This window comes from Triticum aestivum, chromosome 6A (assembly GCF_018294505.1).
Source record: "Triticum aestivum cultivar Chinese Spring chromosome 6A, IWGSC CS RefSeq v2.1, whole genome shotgun sequence".
NCBI classification, from domain to species: Eukaryota; Viridiplantae; Streptophyta; class Magnoliopsida; order Poales; family Poaceae; genus Triticum; species Triticum aestivum.
The window spans coordinates 503,767,325-503,785,125 of record NC_057809.1 but is presented as its reverse complement, the minus strand read 5'-3'; the positions used below and the strand labels follow the sequence as shown (position 1 = coordinate 503,785,125).

General features: G+C 42.8%; 1 protein-coding gene across 2 annotated transcripts; it reads right to left on the bottom strand.

The window, feature by feature from the left end:
* Positions 1-788: 788 nt before the first annotated feature.
* On the bottom strand, positions 789-11,620 carry LOC123128148 (histone-lysine N-methyltransferase SUVR5). Of its 2 annotated transcripts, none has more exons than XM_044548082.1 (12): positions 11,333-11,620; positions 9,378-10,360; positions 8,367-8,669; positions 8,184-8,294; positions 7,263-7,373; positions 3,041-5,797; positions 2,725-2,886; positions 1,865-1,981; positions 1,652-1,755; positions 1,188-1,355; positions 1,004-1,091; positions 789-909 (listed from the first exon to the last, which is right to left on the bottom strand). In XM_044548082.1, the coding sequence occupies exons 2-12, from the start codon at positions 10,245-10,247 to the stop codon at positions 802-804; spliced, it is 4,899 nt and encodes a 1,632-aa protein (XP_044404017.1). In that variant the 5' UTR covers positions 10,248-10,360; positions 11,333-11,620; the 3' UTR covers positions 789-801. The 2 variants fall into 2 exon arrangements, with proteins under 2 accessions (XP_044404017.1, XP_044404018.1); XM_044548083.1 differs by having other exon boundaries at positions 1,188-1,325.
* Positions 11,621-17,801: the final 6,181 nt, after the last annotated feature.

Here is a 17,801-nt window from a genome sequence, read left to right as displayed (position 1 = left end):
CGTATACACCACCAGGTTATTAACCATGCATTTTAATTATGTGGTTCGGAAGATGCGTCCAACGAAAGGCACAGCGTCCCGTAGCCACATTCCACAGCACTGGTGTCCCCCTTGTCACGTCTGACTACGAAGCAATCGTATTTGGGACGACACATTAAACTATCACCACAGAATCACGGATCAGATTTTATTTTTCATTTTTTGATTTGAGAACCATGGATCAGAATCACGGATCAGATATAATCCATAATTAAGAACGATTGCAAATTGATTTCCTTCTTTTCAGATCCACAAATCCATAATTACAGTGCATAACAATTTCCGAAAACAGGCACCGCAACATAATCAAAACTCCATGACCAACAGTCTCACTAACAAGTACAGACTCTTTGCTTCAACTTCGATGATGGGAGCTCAAGAGCAGTAAAAATTGAATGAACATATTTTACAAAGACGCTGAATTCTCGCCTACGGAAATGAAGCTTGAATCACTCAAATTTCGGGCTGCTTCTAACAAATCGTCAGTTAAGCATGATGTTGCCATGACTAAAATCAATGCTATGGTGTACCTAGTGTCACTGCTGTGAGAGTCCTATATCACAAACACTACTTGGTGGCGGCATGCAGAATGAGACCCTACCCCTGCACTCAATTGGTTGCATCAAGAATGAGGATCCTACCTCTGCATTCAAGCTCTAGGAAAAACAATGTTAATAGTTGCCAAGTGATCACCATTCTACGAGCTTCTGAAGATGTGCTACAAGCAATGGATCATTCCTTTTATTTTCTCACCCTGCAAACTCAATAAACACGACCTCGGCAATTCTGAGCTCCACAATGGCAGGGACAGCCATCACCGGATTGCAGCTTCCATCGATAATCAAAGGACAATTCTTCTCCAACAGCAATCTGGAGAAAAACAGTAGCAACAATTAGCAAAAACAAAATAAGTATAGATTTTACTGCTGTTTATGTTGAAATAGTACAGCTAAAATATTCTTACATCTTGACTGGCAAACAATCCAACATGAGCAAGTTGGCAATCTTTGCTTTCCACCAGAACTAAGCGGGCACTAAGGTTAGGCGAACAACTGTCATGAAGAAACACACAAATGAGCATTGCTTCAGAATTAGTTTGCTCCAGTGGTATAGATGCTCCTAAAATACATATAAAATAGTCCAATTACCTATGATTAATAAAGCGGGAGACATTCCCATATCTTGTAGCATCAATCATGTATGGCGTAGTCCCTAAAGTCTTAACTCTTTCCCGATCAACATGCGAAGCGATATCAAGAAGGTAGCTGCACCCACTTTTTGACTCACTGGAATTCAGGTACTTTCTTGTCAATTTTCTATAAGGAAAAAAACGACTCACAAGAACATAAAACATCAACAATTCCTAGAGTATAGGAAATGGCATGACATTGCTCTGCAATTGAGGTCGGATTTTTGCAGGATGAGAATTCATACGATGAAAATTGTACATGAAAATACCAATTGGATTCAAGATTGGAGAACAAGAGTAATCATAATCATCAAGTACCAGACAGTGGATATCAAACTAAACATGAAATTATCAATGATGCCCATGTTCACTAATTCTGTACATCTGATAACTACAGTAAGGCATGAGAAAGAATTAACAGACCTTTCTGTGTTTCTCATGGTCTCATCATCCTTCACAACCTCCCCAACATACTCGCACACAAAAGTACCCTGTGGAATAGGTTCTGTAGCTCGAACAGCCCAACCCTGAAGCATTCGAAAACATTAAAGTATGACTTGTGAAGCATGTTTAATAATAACAGCAAAGGACTGAGCAGGGTTCAGTGAAACCAAAGCCAGGTTGCATGTATTTCACCTTATTGTCAGTTCTGAAGAGTTCCAATTTAACCAGCAGCCCTTGCTGCAAAACTTTATTTTTACAGGATGCATCACAGGTACATAGTGAATTGCACTCGTATATCGGATATCCTTCCTGCCAATTCGACAAAACATGCACACGCATCAAACTATATACAATATCAGGGATGAAAATAATACTAGAGGATGGAAATGTGACATTTTTTAAATAGAAGAACTCAGTGGAACAAGATTCACACGCAGACACACAGAGCAACTCTACATCGTTCAGGCCTCAAGCCATGGGTCAGGCACATCAAATTTGACATTTGCCGAAAGTTTCGAACAAATAAAATAAGTTAAGTCGCGAAAAAGCACATGGGACGATAATGATATGCTCTCATGGTTCAAAAATAGTCGCCATGGATGTAAGAAACAGTAAATGGTGGTCTCCAAGGACCTGTACAGCATTGTTTGAGCAGCTCACAATGTATGGAGGACAAAAGCAAGCCTTTGAGTCTCGACACAATTACAACTTTATGTGACACAGATGAGATTGCTTTGACAATATAAAGCAGTATATGTATGCAGAATGATCATTGTGGATGGTACACTGTACAAGAGTGCGTGAAAATATACACATGGACATGGTATCGGACACAGAAAGATAACAAACTACATTGCCTTTCTAGACTCGTAAAGATAACAAATTACATTGCCTGCTGATCACATATCATGATATCAACCACCCTATCAATGGTATGCTAAGTGCAGAATAATCACGATATTACGGACAGTTGTTTACTTGTTTAGTGCGCTTTTTTTCAACTCTTACATTACATCTATAATAAAATATGTGTCAATGTCAACAATTAGTACCTGCAAAATGATTTTGCCATTTTCATCGTACGCAAATCTGCCATGCATTGGCATAGCATACATATCCACTAGGTTCTCATAAACACTGTCAAAGAGGTTCACATGATCACATTTCTCAGGAGAGCAATGGGCATGAGAACACACACAGCCAACCATGTAACTCTGCAGGTACATAATTTATTAGAAAACTGATTAGATAAATATAAATAAACCAAATCTACATGGATGGGAAGGAAAACAAAGGAAGAAGACCAAGCCCCCTTTGCGGAATATATATGCTACCATTTAAAGATGACAACTGGTTCCAAAAGAGTACCTCTGAATCAACAAGAGATGAATCCATCAAACGAGTTGTGACGTAATGAAAACCTTGCCATGGCACAGAACAGCAATGCTGCAATAATTCTTCAGGTTTCATATGGAGAGATTCTTTTGCATCAACATCAATTGCACAGACAATTGGAACTTTCTCCCTGCCAAAGCTTACATCTTCACAAAGAACAACCCTCTCATTTTTAAGCTTCCACATGAAGTGCTCTGAATCAAGAACATAATGGTATTCTTCCATACCCCACGTTCCATCATTTTCTGGAGGATTCATCACAGAAGCTACTGTGGGGAAATCAACATGGGTAAGCTGCAAAGGTCGCAGGGTATTTGAAGTATATCCAGATTTGCATCCCTTAGGGCAAGTGAATTCCTCTTGATGCCAATTGATTGGGATGCCAATGTCACTACAAAGCTTTGCAGCTTTCACAAATATGTTTTCAGGCATTGTTCCATATTTCACTTCCAATGCAGCAAGAAGACTTGTCTTACAGCATACAGAACGGGCCACGGATAAAATATCAAGGTTACTTGGATGGGGTCTTGTCTTTTGAATCTTTGAAAATAAAATTTGAGCCACATCTGAGCATTGGAAATCCACTAACTTACCAAGGTTAGCTGTTTCAGGTTCCGCAACTTGCGACGTTATCATAGATAGATCAGAGCTTGAAATATCAAAATGTTTCTCAATCCCTGAGCTACTCCTCTTCTTTAATGAACCTGATGGTCGTAGGTTTTTCTTGAATGCAGAATAGTAGTGTCGACCACGGTTAAGTTGATACTTCCCACGTCCTGGTGGAATGTGGCCAACTGTACCTTGGTCCATATGAGCAACTTGATTGTGGCGGCCAAGATCTGCCAGTAGATCGAATCTCAACCCACATAGTCTACAGGTCAACTTCTGTGAGCCATCATCCTTCCCGAGGTCATGGTTATCATAGAGGGCCTTGAAACTTGTCCCTTCTGTTCTTACAGATTGACCTTTAGGTCGTTGTGGGGCATCAAGAAGCCCGAACTCATGGGCATGATCTGAAACAATATGTTGCCATAGCAGATCCATGTTCAAGAAGTTGCTGTCACATGACATACATCGGAAGAGAATCGAATATTGGAGATATTGAGCACCATGTTTTTCTTGTACATGTTTTTCAAGAACTTTTCTGTTGGTAAATGGGTCCATGCAAACAGCACAAGAATACCCTCTGAACAGCCATCGGGTCTCCTTTCGGTGAACTTCTGTCCAATGTAACGCGAGATACTGATCATCAGAGAACTCCTGGGCACATATTTTGCACTTCAAACCAGCTGAATGATTAGTTTTCTCTTCTTGCAACACTATCATAGATCCCTCTTGGTTATCAGGATTTATTTGCTGAGATCCATTTGTACCAAAGCCCCAAAGATTTGTGAGTTTTTCTCTTTCACTAGAGATCAACTTTAACAAAAATTCTCCAACATCAGTATCCTTGGACACTTCAGCTAGAATCTGAGGCATATAGTCGTTACCAAGACCAGATTGTTGACGAGAGAAGTTGTTTCTCAAGAACCAATAAAGAAACTCACATGCCCGGTGTAAACATATTTTTTCTTGCCTTGATGCACAGCCCTTCAATAGATTGATAAAAACATCTTTAGATATGAGTCGACTCTTTCCGTTCCTGGCACGTTTAAGGAACTTTGGAAGGTGCTTCTCACAGTAAAGAGTGTGTCGCTTAGCATAATCCTGGCATTCAACAATATTGTCATGAGAAAGAATTCCAATGCAAAGATCAGTATCTGAATTAGCTTTTGCCATGGAAGTTGACATGGGGTAGAACATATCAGGGTTCTCCAATCCACAAGCTTTATCACCTGAAATCTCTGCAGCCATGGTCGAGGTCAATTGCATTTGAAGAGGAACTTGGGAACTACTGGCCCTTTCTGCATCCACAATGCATATTGCACTTGAGTTGGAATTCTTTTCCATTCCTTTTGGAGACTCTTCCCTTTTATGGAGACCCCCAGATGAACTGAATAAATTATCAGAGCTTACAGTATCCAGGCTTGTCTGGGAACGGTGTTTTTTGCAGAAAATAGAACCATGCTGGGCTCGATGCTTGCATTGTCTGCCCAAATTAGTCATACCACTACAGACTAAAGCATCACCACTAAGTCCCCTGTCCTCCCTAGAATAACGGTCGTGCATGCTTTGATGCACACAGCAATAAATATCACCATCATTAGCCCACCTGCCACACTGTCTTCCTTTTGTTTCTATGTATGCAGAACACTGACGAGAATTCTTTAAGGAATCAAACTCATGTCTGGCATTCTGTAAAGCTGGGTTGATGTGGCCTGATTCTGCAATCTCATGGGGGGCAGAATTACTGAGGAAGGTGACAGTGTTATTCTGATCCACTGATGCTAACACTTCCATATGTCCATCAGTGATAGGTCTACTAGGGAAGTTATTACCGTTCAGGCCCTCGCTGAGAATGCTGCAGTTAGCATCATTCGCGTGAGAAAAATGTGGTTCTCCTCTGCGCACTTCAAGTTTGGGACGCTTTCTGCGAGCTTGTTGATCCATACCTGGATCATCATAGCTATTGCTTTGATCAAAGTTGCCCGTATTACCTACAGCATGTGATGAAAAGAACTGTTTCATGACTTCTTGTTTCCATGTTTTCCACTCTGGTACTAATTCAGGCTGCATTGGTGCATTCCACAACTCATCGACCTTGTCCCAAAGAACAGATTGCCTAAGTTCCTGCGTTAAAAGGAAAGAATTAATGAGGCTGGCCAAGTTTTAACAAGCCTAAGAAATAGTGGCATATGCCAAATCTAACAAAGGGAGTAATCGATATACGCCAAGAGAAGTAGCGTAAATCTTAAATTTCTGTTTTGCGATTTTTATTGGTAAAGCAACAACAGAGGCCTATATTTTTGCTGCAAAGAGACTTTAATAGTGTAACAGCAATGACATCATTGACAAACTTGATGCTGCACAGAGCTCAAGTTAAAGCATGAAATTTAACAGCCTTCTTTTCTTTTATTAGCATAGCCTATTCAGTAAGAGGTGATCTACTTCATTTTGGAAAGAGCAGGCATTTCTACATGTTAATACACAATCAACACAATACTTCCTCTGATTCAATGCAAATGAGTATATCTTATGTGATGTTTCCGCTCTCTACCCCTAATTTAATGCTTCGGAAGAAATGGTTGAAGCATGCCATTTAACAGGGGTATGCATGTCATTTCTCATTAACAGTTTCAGATTTAGTGTTTCCATACTGGGCTGGGATGATGAAAATTAGCTAATCCAAACAAATTACTGGGCTGGGCTGGGATGGTGAAAATTAGCTAATCCAAACAAATTACTGAGCTCTAGGGAATAACATTAAAACAAAGTAGTCATTAACAAGAGTAATGCCATGCATACCCCTGTTAAATTATGCACACGAGAGTACACTTCCTACTGGGTTTATCCATCTTAAATGTAATATATAAGATCAGATGGATATAGACAGGAAAGTGGAGTACAAGTACAAATTGGCTCAAAAAGCTCGTGACAAGGTAACAGTTGCCAGAGTATCTTCTGGTAGGCAAGAAATGATCATGGATACAATAGTTTACAATTAGCCAGGCTTGGTTTGGGATGGGGTGAAGACTAGAAGTGGTGAATCACGGCAAACTGGATGGCTAGGCATCCAGTGGCAAGTCAGCTGGATTTGCGACTTGAAAATCTTCGATTTTCACAAGTGAAGCCCAAACAGCTGACACATGGACACCACCATAAATGTTGCAGCTGAATGCACGGGAGCAAGTTTAACTATAAGCCACAGAAGCAGCCTATATTGTGAGAGTAGAACTGGGCTAGCTAGACCATAGAAATGATTATTTACGATCTTTCCATCTAAATTTATGCAGCTTGCGCAAGGAACTCATGAGCTTATTGATAGTCAACTCTTAAATACAGAACACGTTCTCCAAAAAGTAACCGTAACTCAAGAACAAGGTTAACACCGTATACATACTGTTATCTGTACAATCATATTAAAATATTTATTTAAGTTCGACTGAAACGATAATGAACATAAGAAAACAAGTAAATTGAGGTTTTGTAAGCATGCAACCTGGTCACAAACTGAAAAAACTGCATGACAATATTTCATACAAACTTAATCACACTCCAAAAAATGTGACCTAAAGGCGAATGGATTCCACATTACCTCGGCAAGAATTTCAACAGTCTCAGCATCATGAGCAATATTACACTTCTGGCCCCACAAGTCAGAAGAATTTTGGAGCCAATGAGAGCTTGTGTAGTCTGGAAGAATCATCTGAAATCAAACAACTAAGGTGAACCAATGCTTCCTCGCAAAGAAAAGGTGAAATAATGCAAAGAAACGCCAGGAAAAGGCTACTTCAAGCATTTATATTATTTTTGCAGCATCAGCAGTGAATGTGGGGTGAAGCATAGATGGACATAACGAACAACATGCTGCTCAGCTGTGCTTTTAAAAAAAATACAACGCCGATAATGATGTATGGACCTCATGCAATAAAAAACTATGTTTATCTGTCTTATTTCTATATGACCATAGCTGCAATGGACCTTGAGCAACTTCCCACGTATAATATGTCTTTCATTACAATTACTTTGCAGTGTCCAAATCAACTGCTAATAATGCTGATTTAGCCCTTTCGTATAAATATTGCAAAGTTATAGCCAAAAACTGCTGCATAGAAGAGCTATTTTTCATGACTTGACAGAGTTGTGGCAATTACACTAGAACCACAATAGGAACATTTTGGATCCCATCAAATAGAGGAATAAGGCACACAACAATTAGTGTCACCTACCAGGAGAACACACAAAGTTATTTACCATATAAAATGCCTTGGGAAACAAAGTACCAAAATACTGTAGGTGATGCGTACACACATAAGGTGGTGAACGGATATACAAATATAACAGTTACAGAGATCTTTCCATTGCACGATGAGTAAAAATGAGAAGGAAAATGCTTAGGTAATTGCCTCAAGAAAAAAAAACATAGGAGAATATGACAAGAGTATGAAACTCACTAGGTGCAAATTAGCACAAGGCACCATGACATATGCATATGGAATAAGGTCCTTGGATTTACCTTTTGAAGTTTGACAAGCATCTTCCCAAGATCAGTGTAATCTCTACAGCATGATGCTTCCCGAGCAAATTCTTTCCAAGCTGTTGCCTTCCGAGCATTCTCAATTATGGCCTATTCAACATATAAACAGTATCAAGAGAAATGATACCACATGAATACAAATACTGCAAGGGAAGAGCATACCTCAGTGTGAAGTTCATCGCTAAAGTTTAGCATTGAGATAGCAAGCTTCTGCATGATGAATCGTCGAGGAACACTCAAATCCTTCACCATCTTTCGCCATTTGCGATGAGTTCCATTCACAAGTGGCACAGGATATTCATCAATTGGAAGGACTAGTAGCATGTCCACCCAAGAATAAGTCCTTGTTTGTGGGAAGAAAACAACAATATAGGTCTTCCTGTCAATAGTTGGTTTTGCCTTGAGAGTGGACAAAGGACAGTCCGCCCTACAGCATCGAATTCCTGTTCGCCATTTTCCTCTCCACTGTTTTCAAATGAAGAAGTAAAATGATAGTTCAGGGTGGAGCCATTAGAGATGCAGGAAGTGGTTAACATGCAAAAAAATAGAAAGTAGGACATAGCCACCAGGGAAATAAAAGAGCTTGGGTTCCATGGTGGTGCTCTGAATAGTCAGATAAAAATCACCTCATTTGCATATTTTGCGATCAATATATAGTTTTGCTTCAATTCAGGAAACCCCATTGGTAACTTGAATGGTCCAGTAATAATAAACTAATGGATGGAGTAAACAGAACAAAATATTTACACTATGTTTAGAAACTTGAAGGCAAATTATATATCACAGATCTTAGATAAGGCCACAAATAAAGACCTGCTTTCTGTATAGTGTATAGGGATAATACTAACAAAATTGTAAAAGGAAAAGAAATGCCTTTGTATAGTTTATACATTTATAGATGCATCTAGTACGAAATAGGAACATTTAAGTAGGATATACATAGATGGTCAGACTATAGGGGTGTAAGTTGAAATACTTCAGAGGTGGAGTTCCGAAAAGCATGGTGAATTTGGCGCCTACTCCCAAGACATCTAGCGTATACATTGAACAACCACGACTTTTCCAGGGCTAGTTTCTCATTGTATAAGTTCACAACTTGACATATAATTTCAATATCAAGAACTAATACAATGACGTTCACAGCCACAATCACCTACTCCTAAATAGACATACCTTTACCCAAAGTGCCACAGCATGATCTTCTTCAATACTTCTTGTATCCATCTCTCCGCCAACATCATTAGTATTGCCATTACAACTGTTGTTATGAACAAGCATATCCATGCCGTTTTTAGGTGAGACAGATGTCTCATTCTCTTCCTGAGAAAATATTTTACTTACTAACCCACCGCATGCTCTTTCTGATAGACCTTGAAGTGGGCACGGCAACTCCTTTTGGGCATCATGAGATCCTGCCATATCGTTGCCGACTTCCTTGTTTACCAAGTCAGTCCCGACTCCCTTACTTGCAATGTCAGTCCCAAATTCCTTACTTTCTGCATCAACATTGATGTTATATTTGAGTTGTACTTCTGTCATTTTCTTGCCTTTGGAAGTTAGGACATCTCCATTTGACTGGCATGGCCTAAGTCCAGTTACTATATTGGACGGTGAACACATCTCCTCCTGGGAATGGTGTAAATCCTCCTTATTGATGCAGTGTTTGCTGCAGTTGGCATCCCCTGGGGAGCCATTATTTTCCAAGCTTGCATTCAGCTGAAACCTTACATCATTGAAGTAAGCATCCTGGACGTTCTTTTCTTTATGTGGTACAAAAAAGTTCACCTCTGATAAACCATCCAAGCTAACAGAAGACTTTTCAGAGGAACCATCTACTTTCTCATCTGTGCTCGAGCCAGAAGAATTGTTAACTTCAGCAGGGTTACAACTTATTGCTGCATTTGTCTGATGAACATCGGAGGCTTGCCACCCGTGGTCATTACATGATAAGGTATGCTTCCTATCATAAGAAATAGATGATATTTTCTCCACGTCATTCTGTAGTTGGCAATCCGCTTGCATAACAGGTGGATCCATCAGCATTTCTTTGATAAGTTCTGATCTGCCAATCCACTGTGAAATAAAGCAGGATAAGCAGTGCAGGAAAAATCCTCTACTGGCTTGAAGTCCATAAACACTTATGACTTATTCAACACCTAGAAACAAAAGTGCGGTTTAGGAATGTAGAAATTTCATATGAAAACAAACGTATGGCAGAACAAACAAAAATAAACTTACTGAACGGATAATGGAGCTCCGTCTTAAACAGAATATGGTAATAAAATGATTAAAGTTCAGCTTTATGGTCATATGTAAAGTTACCACTTTATTGACTATATGCATAAAGACTTGCAGTTCCATTTGATTCACCAAGCAAATTTCTTGCCAGTAAACACAAAGCGTTTGCACTCGTGTACTAAACAAACCTTGGTTTTGCAATCAGCTACTCCCTCCGTCCCATAATATAAGAGCGTTTTTGACACTAACGCTCTTATATTATGGGACGGAGGGAGTACTTAACATTTTAAATAAGAAACGTAATAGGCTATTATGCAACAGTTTGCAGTACATACTACATACAACTTCTTAGCCACAGGAATTCAAGACTAGAGATATGACAATGATACTGAGACTGATACCAAGACACAGCAGATGTCCCTTTGGATAAAATACGCAAATACACCATGAAGCAAAAATTTGGAATACACAGGAGTAATCAAGTTTACATGAATCATATGAGTACAACGCACTCCCAAAAAAATTACGGAATACCGCTATGGCAAAAACACATGAGGACTGTAGGGTATTGTTTATACGTACATTACTGGAACAGAGGGATGGCATTGGCGTACTGGAATCAGTACCATTAATTATTTGTACCATCAAAACCCTAACGACCCGCTTCAATGCCTATGAAAAACTCCCGTGGTAGGACGAACTCAGGCCACGAATTAATGCGCCCATAGGATCCACTCGGAAAGCGTAAGGATCCTTCAGGAGTCCCGCGCGACGGAGTTTAGATTTCTATTTCCTATAGGCGCATGTATCTGGGCGCCCAACGATTCAAATCCCGGAATAAGAAGAATGGAGCCGATCCTTGAAACGGAGGGGATGCGAGAGCGAATTACCCTTCTCGACGAGGCACCGCGGTGGCATCGGCGGGTGTCGAAGACGGCGGCGCGGGCAGGAGCACCCGCAGATGTCTCGGCGGAGGGAGGAGGAGGCGGCGGAGGCGGCGGAGGCGGCGGGAGGGCGTGCGTCGACGGGGCCGCGGCGGGCAGGGGACCGGGGCGGCGCCGACCGGAGGAGGGGGCCGGGGTGGTGCGGGGTCGCCGCGAGAGGAGGAGGCGGTGGTGGCGACACAGGGTTTGCGACGTGAGGGGGAGAGATGCGGGAGGTGGGCGGCGTGCTCGCGATACCCACAGGTAAAAAAAGGGTAAACGAAATAAAATAACTCCCCCACCCAATTTCTTACTTCCCCGGAATAACCGTTCGGGCTTCAGGCCGACTTGACTTGCTGAGTTGGGCTACAAGCAGAATTTCTATGAGATTAGGCCCAGTTATTTCGTCCATATACGTTTCTCAAAAAAAAAAGTTATTTCATCCGTACAGGGTCCAGTAATAGTTAGGGCGTGTTTGGTTACCTGCATGGTTTTTTTCCCATTTGCATACTTATCCAAGTTGGATCTGGCTGAGCAAATGCAAGCCAAAAACCAACATCTGCACTTAGTTTGGTTGCCTGCATGTCATCTCCATGCATCGTAACGATGCCTCTACGCATGTGCTCACACGGATGCACGTTGTTTGGTTACATATACGAGTATAGAGTTGTGCTCACTTTGTACCCTACTTGGTGAGCTTACCAACACCTTACACACAATCACACCAAGCACACCAACGCCACAACACTGCTATGACGACAAATTGGACGAAGATGATGAAATTCTTCAGCCCTAACGGGTGATCCACCTTCTTGCCAACCTCATCCTTGCTGCATGAATGCTCTCGCACATACTTAGAGTAAGCATCTTCTGCCGCCTGCCTAGTCTTAAGCCCTCCTCCGTGGTTGTTGTTGTTCTACCCTGAAACTTGTTTGTTGCAAACTTCTCATGAACTGTAAATCCTTGGAACCCTACCTTCGAACACCACATACCACTTGCCCTGGCAGTGCAAACGAGCAATAAGTTCAAGCAACAAGCATTGGAACACACAAACAGCAAGCAATGAAGAACTCTAGGAGCAAGCAATGGAGCAGAAGAGCATTAGTAAGTATGCATGATCATAGCAAGTTCAACCTACCATTACTTTGGTGTCATCCTACCACCACATCCAAAAGAGGGTGTCATCCTACCACCGCAAATTCGTGATCACCGCGAGGATCACCGTGAAGGGTTAGTATATACCACCTCACCAAAATATACACGCCATAAGATTGTTTTCAAGCCCTAACTACACAAAATATACGTTGTCATCGTCATCCTCGTCCTTGTCGCCATCGCCGTCGAGGATCATGCACATCGTCGCCACCATCTGAAGCAGCACTAGTAGTAGTGCTTGCCCAACCAGGTCTTCAGCCAGAGCACCATGTGCTCTTCTCCCATGGCAACAAACCCAACACCCTGGGCTTTTGTTGTCCAGCAGGTGGCTAAGAGCCACCATGAGAGCCTTTGGGCCGAAGCCAATTTGATCCATGACGGCGTTGTAGAGCTTAGGGTGGACGTCCACACTCTTGCTCTCCCTAATGACGGTGGCCATCTCCTTCACTACCTCGGTCATGCTGGTGAAGACGCTCAGCTCCTCCTCCATGAAGCATGCCCGCTTCCTCTCCCTATCAAGCATAGGAACGTGCTCAGCATCCTTCTCAGGAGCATCAACGTTGATGGTGTCTGTGTTGGGGAACGTAGTAGAATTTTAAAATTTTCTACGCATCACCAAGATCAATCTATGGAGTCATCTAGCAACGAGGGAGACAGGAGTGCATCTACATACCCTTGTAGATCGCGCGCGGAAGCGTTCAAGAGAACGGGGTTGATGGAGTCGTACTCGTCGTGATCCAAATCACCGATGACCTAGCGCCGAACGGACGGCACCTCCGCGTTCAACACACGTACGGTTGAGAAGACGTCTCCTCCAACTTGATCCAGCAAGGGGGAAGGAGAGGTTGATGAAGATCCAGCAGCACGACGGTGTGGTGGTGGAAGCAACGGCGATCTCGGCAGGGCTTCACCAAGCACAGGGAGAGGGAGGTGTGTCACGGGAGGGAGAGGGAGAGGCCAGGGGCTAGGGTGCGGCTGCCCTCCCTCCCCCCACTATTTATAGGACCCCTAGGGGCGGCGCTGGCCCTAGGAGATGCCATCTCCAAGGGGGGGGCGGCGGCCAAGGGGGTGGAGTGCCCCCCAAGCCAAGTGGGGCGCCCCCACCCCTAGGGTTTCCAACCCTAGGCGCAAGAGAGGCCCATGCGGGGCGCACCAGCCCACTAGGGGCTGGTTATCCTCCCACTTCAGCCCATGGGCCCCTCTGGGATAGGTGGCCCCACCTGGTGGACCCCCGGGACCCTTCCGGTGGTCCCGGTACAATACCGAGTACCCCCGAAACTTTCCCGATGGCCGAAACTTGACTTCCTATATATAAATCTTCACCTCCGGACCATTCCGGAACTCCTCGTGACGTCCGGGATCTCATCCGGGACTCCGAACAACTTTCGGGTTACCGTATACTAATATCTCAACAACCCTAGCGTCATCGAACCTTAAGTGTGTAGACCCTACGGGTTCGGGAGACACGCAGACATGACCGAGACGACTCTCCGGTCAATAACCAACAGCGGGATCTGGATACCCATGTTGGCTCCCACATGCTCCTCGATGATCTCATCGGATGAACCACGATGTCGAGGATTCAATCAATCCGTATACAATTCCCTTTGTCAATCGGTACGTTACTTGCCCGAGACTCGATCGTCGGTATCCCAATACCTCGTTCAATCTCGTTACCGGCAAGTCACTTTACTCGTACCGTAATGCATGATCCCGTGATCAACCACTTGGTCACATTGAGCTCATTGTGATGATGCATTACCGAGTGGGCCCAGAGATACCTCTTCGTCATACGGAGTGACAAATCCCAGTCTCGATTTGTGCCAACCCAACAGACACTTTCGGAGATACCTGTAGTGTACCTTTATAGTCACCCAGTTACGTTGTGACGTTTGGCACACCCAAAGCACTCCTACGGTATCCGGGAGTTGCACAATCTTATGGTCTAAGGAAATGATACTTGACATTCAAAAAAGCTATAGCAAACGAACTACACGATCTTTGAGCTATGCTTAGGATTGGGTCTTGTCCATCACATCATTCTCCTAATGATGTGATCCCGTTATCAATGACATCCAATGTCCATAGTCAGGAAACCATGACTATCTTTTGATCAACGAGCTAGTCAACTAGAGGCTCACTAGGGACGTGTTGTGGTCTATGTATTCACACATGTATTACGATTTCCGGATAACACAATTATAGCATGAACAATAGACAATTATCATGAACAAAGAAATATAATAATAACCATTTTATTATTGCCTCTAGGGCATATTTCCAACAGTCTCCCACTTGCACTAGAGTCAATAGTCTAGTTACATTGTGATGAATCGAACACCCATGCAGTTCTGGTGTTGATCATGTTTTGCTCTAGGGAGAGGTTTAGTCAACGGATCTGCCACATTCAGGTCCGTATGTACTTTACAAATCTCTATGTCTCCATGTCTCCATTTTGAACACTTTCACGAATGGAGTTGAAGCGACGCTTGATATGCCTGGTCTTCTTGTGAAACCTGGGCTCCTTGGCAAGGGCAATAGCTCCAGTGTTGTCACAGAAGAGAGTCATCGGGCCCGACGCATTGGGTATGACTCCTAGGTCGGTAATGAACTCCTTCACCCAGATTGCCTCTTGTGCTGCCTCCGAGGCTGCCATGTACTCCGCTTCACATGTAGATCCCGCCACAACGCTTTGCTTGCAACTGCACCAACTTACTGCCCCACCATTCAAAATATACACGTATCCAGTTTGTGACTTAGAGTCATCCAGATTTGTGTCGAAGCTAGCATCGACGTAACCCTTTACGACGAGCTCTTCGTCACCTCCATAAACGAGAAACATATCCTTAGTCCTTTTCAGGTACTTCAGGATATTCTTGACCGCTGTCGAGTGTTCCATGCCGGGATTACTTTGGTACCTTCCTACCAAACTTACGGCAAGGTTTACATCAGGTCAGGCACACATCATAGCATACATGATAGACCCTATGGTCGAGGCATAGGGGACGACACTCATCTTTTCTCTATCTTCTGCCGTGGTCGGGCATTGAGCCATGCTCAATCTCGTACCTTGCAAACACAGGCAAGAACCCCTTCTTTGACTGATCCATTTTGAACTTCTTCAATATCTTGTCAAGGTACGTACTCTGTGAAAGACCAATGAGGCGTCTCGATCTATCTCTATAGATCTTGATGCCTAATATATAAGCAGCTTCTCCAAGATCCTTCATTGAAAAACACTTGTTCAAGTAGGCCTTTATGCTTTCCAAGAATTCTATATCATTTCCCATCAACAGTATGTCATCCACATACAATATGAGAAATGCTACAAAGCTCCCACTCACTTTCTTGTAAATCCAGGCTTCTCCATAAGTCTGCGTAAACCCAAACGCTTTGATCATCTCATCAAAACGAATGTTCCAACTCCGAGATGATTGCACCAGCCCATAAATCGAGTGTTGGAGCTTGCACACCTTGTCAGTATTCTTAGGATCGACAAAACCTTCCGGCTGCATCATATACAATTCTTCCTTAAGGAAACCATTAAGGAATGTCGTTTTGACGTCCATTTGCCATATCTCATAATCATAGAATGCGACAATTGCTAACATGATTCGGACGGACTTCAGCTTTGCTACGGGTGAGAAAGTCTCATCGTAGTCAACCACTTGAACTTGTCGATGACCCTTAGCGACAAGCCGAGCTTTATAGATGGTTATGTTACCATCCGCGTCTGTCTTCTTCTTAAAGATCCATTTATTTTCTATGGCTCGCCGATCATCGGGCAAGTCAGTCAAAGTCCATACTTCGTTTTCATACATGGATCCTATCTCGGATTTCATGGCTTCCAGCCATTTGTCGGAATCCGGGCCCGCCATCGCTTCTTCATAGTTCGAAGGTTCACCGTTGTCTAACAACATGATTTCCAAGACAAGGTTGCCGTACCACTCTGGTGTGGAACGTGTCCTCGTGGACCTACGAAGTTCAGTAGCAACTTGATCTGAAGTTTCATGATCGTCATCATCAACTTCCTCTCTAGTCGGTGCAGGCACCTCAGGAACATTTTCTCGAGCTGCGCCACTTACCGGTTCAAGAGGTAATACTTCATCAAGTTCTACTTTCGTTCCACTTATTTCTTTCGAGAGAAACTCTTTCTCTAGAAAGGACCCATTCTTGGCAACAAAGATCTTGCCTTCGGATCTGAGGTAGAAGGTATACCCAATAGTTTCTTTAGGGTATCCTATGAAGACACATTTTTTCGATTTGGGTTCGAGCTTTTCAGGTTGAAGTTTCTTGACATAAGCATCGCATCCCCAAACTTAGAAACGACAGCTTAGGTTTCTTTCCAAACCATAATTCATACGGTGTCATCTCAACAGATTTCGACGGAGCCCTATTTAAAGTGAATGCGGCAGTCTCTAAAGCATAGCCCCAAAATGACAGCGGTAAATCGATAAGAGACATCATAGATCGCACCATATCCAATAGAGTGCGATTACGACGTTCGGACACACCATTACGCTGAGGTGTTCCAGGCGGCGTGAGTTGTGAAACTATTCCACATTTTCTTAAGTGTGTGCCAAATTCGTGACTCAAGTATTCTCCCCCGCGATTTGATCGCAAGAACTTGATTTTCCTGTCACGTTGATTCTCAACCTTGCTCTGAAATTCCTTGAACTTTTCAAAGGTCTCAGACTTGTGTTTCATTAAGTAGACATACCCATATCTACTCAAGTCGTCAGTGAGGGTGAGAACATAACGATAGCCACCGCGAGCCTCAACACTCATTGGACCGCACACATCAGTATGTATGATTTCCAATAAGTTGGTTGCTCGCTCCATTGTTCCTGAGAACGGAGTCTTGGTCATTTTACCCATGAGGCATGGTTCACACGTGTCAAATGATTCGTAATCAAGAGACTCCAAAAGTCCATCTGCATGGAGCTTCTTCATGCGTTTGACACCTATGTGACCAAGGCGGCAGTGCCACAAGTATGTGGGACTATCATTATCAACCTTACATCTTTTGGTATTCACACTATGAATATGTGTAACATTACGCTTGAGATTCATTAAGAATAAACCATTCACCAACGGAGCATGACCATAAAACATATCTCTCATATAAATAGATCAACCATTATTCTCGGATTTAAATGAGTAGCCATCTCGAATTAAACGAGATCCTGATACAATGTTCATGCTCAAAGCTGGCACTAAATAACAATTATTGAGGTTTAAAACTAATCCCGTAGGTAAATGTAGAGGCAGCGTGCCGACG

Excerpts from the sequence above, each read along its gene's own strand:
- LOC123128148 (XM_044548082.1), bottom strand. The coding sequence starts at position 10,247 with ATGCTGATGGATCCACCTGTTATGCAAGCGGATTGCCAACTACAGAAT. Across the intron at positions 5,798-7,262 it reads CTGTTGAAATTCTTGCCGAG|GAACTTAGGCAATCTGTTCT; the intron begins GTAATGTGGAAT and ends CTTTTAACGCAG. Across the intron at positions 1,756-1,864 it reads TCTTCAGAACTGACAATAAG|GGTTGGGCTGTTCGAGCTAC; the intron begins GTGAAATACATG and ends CGAATGCTTCAG.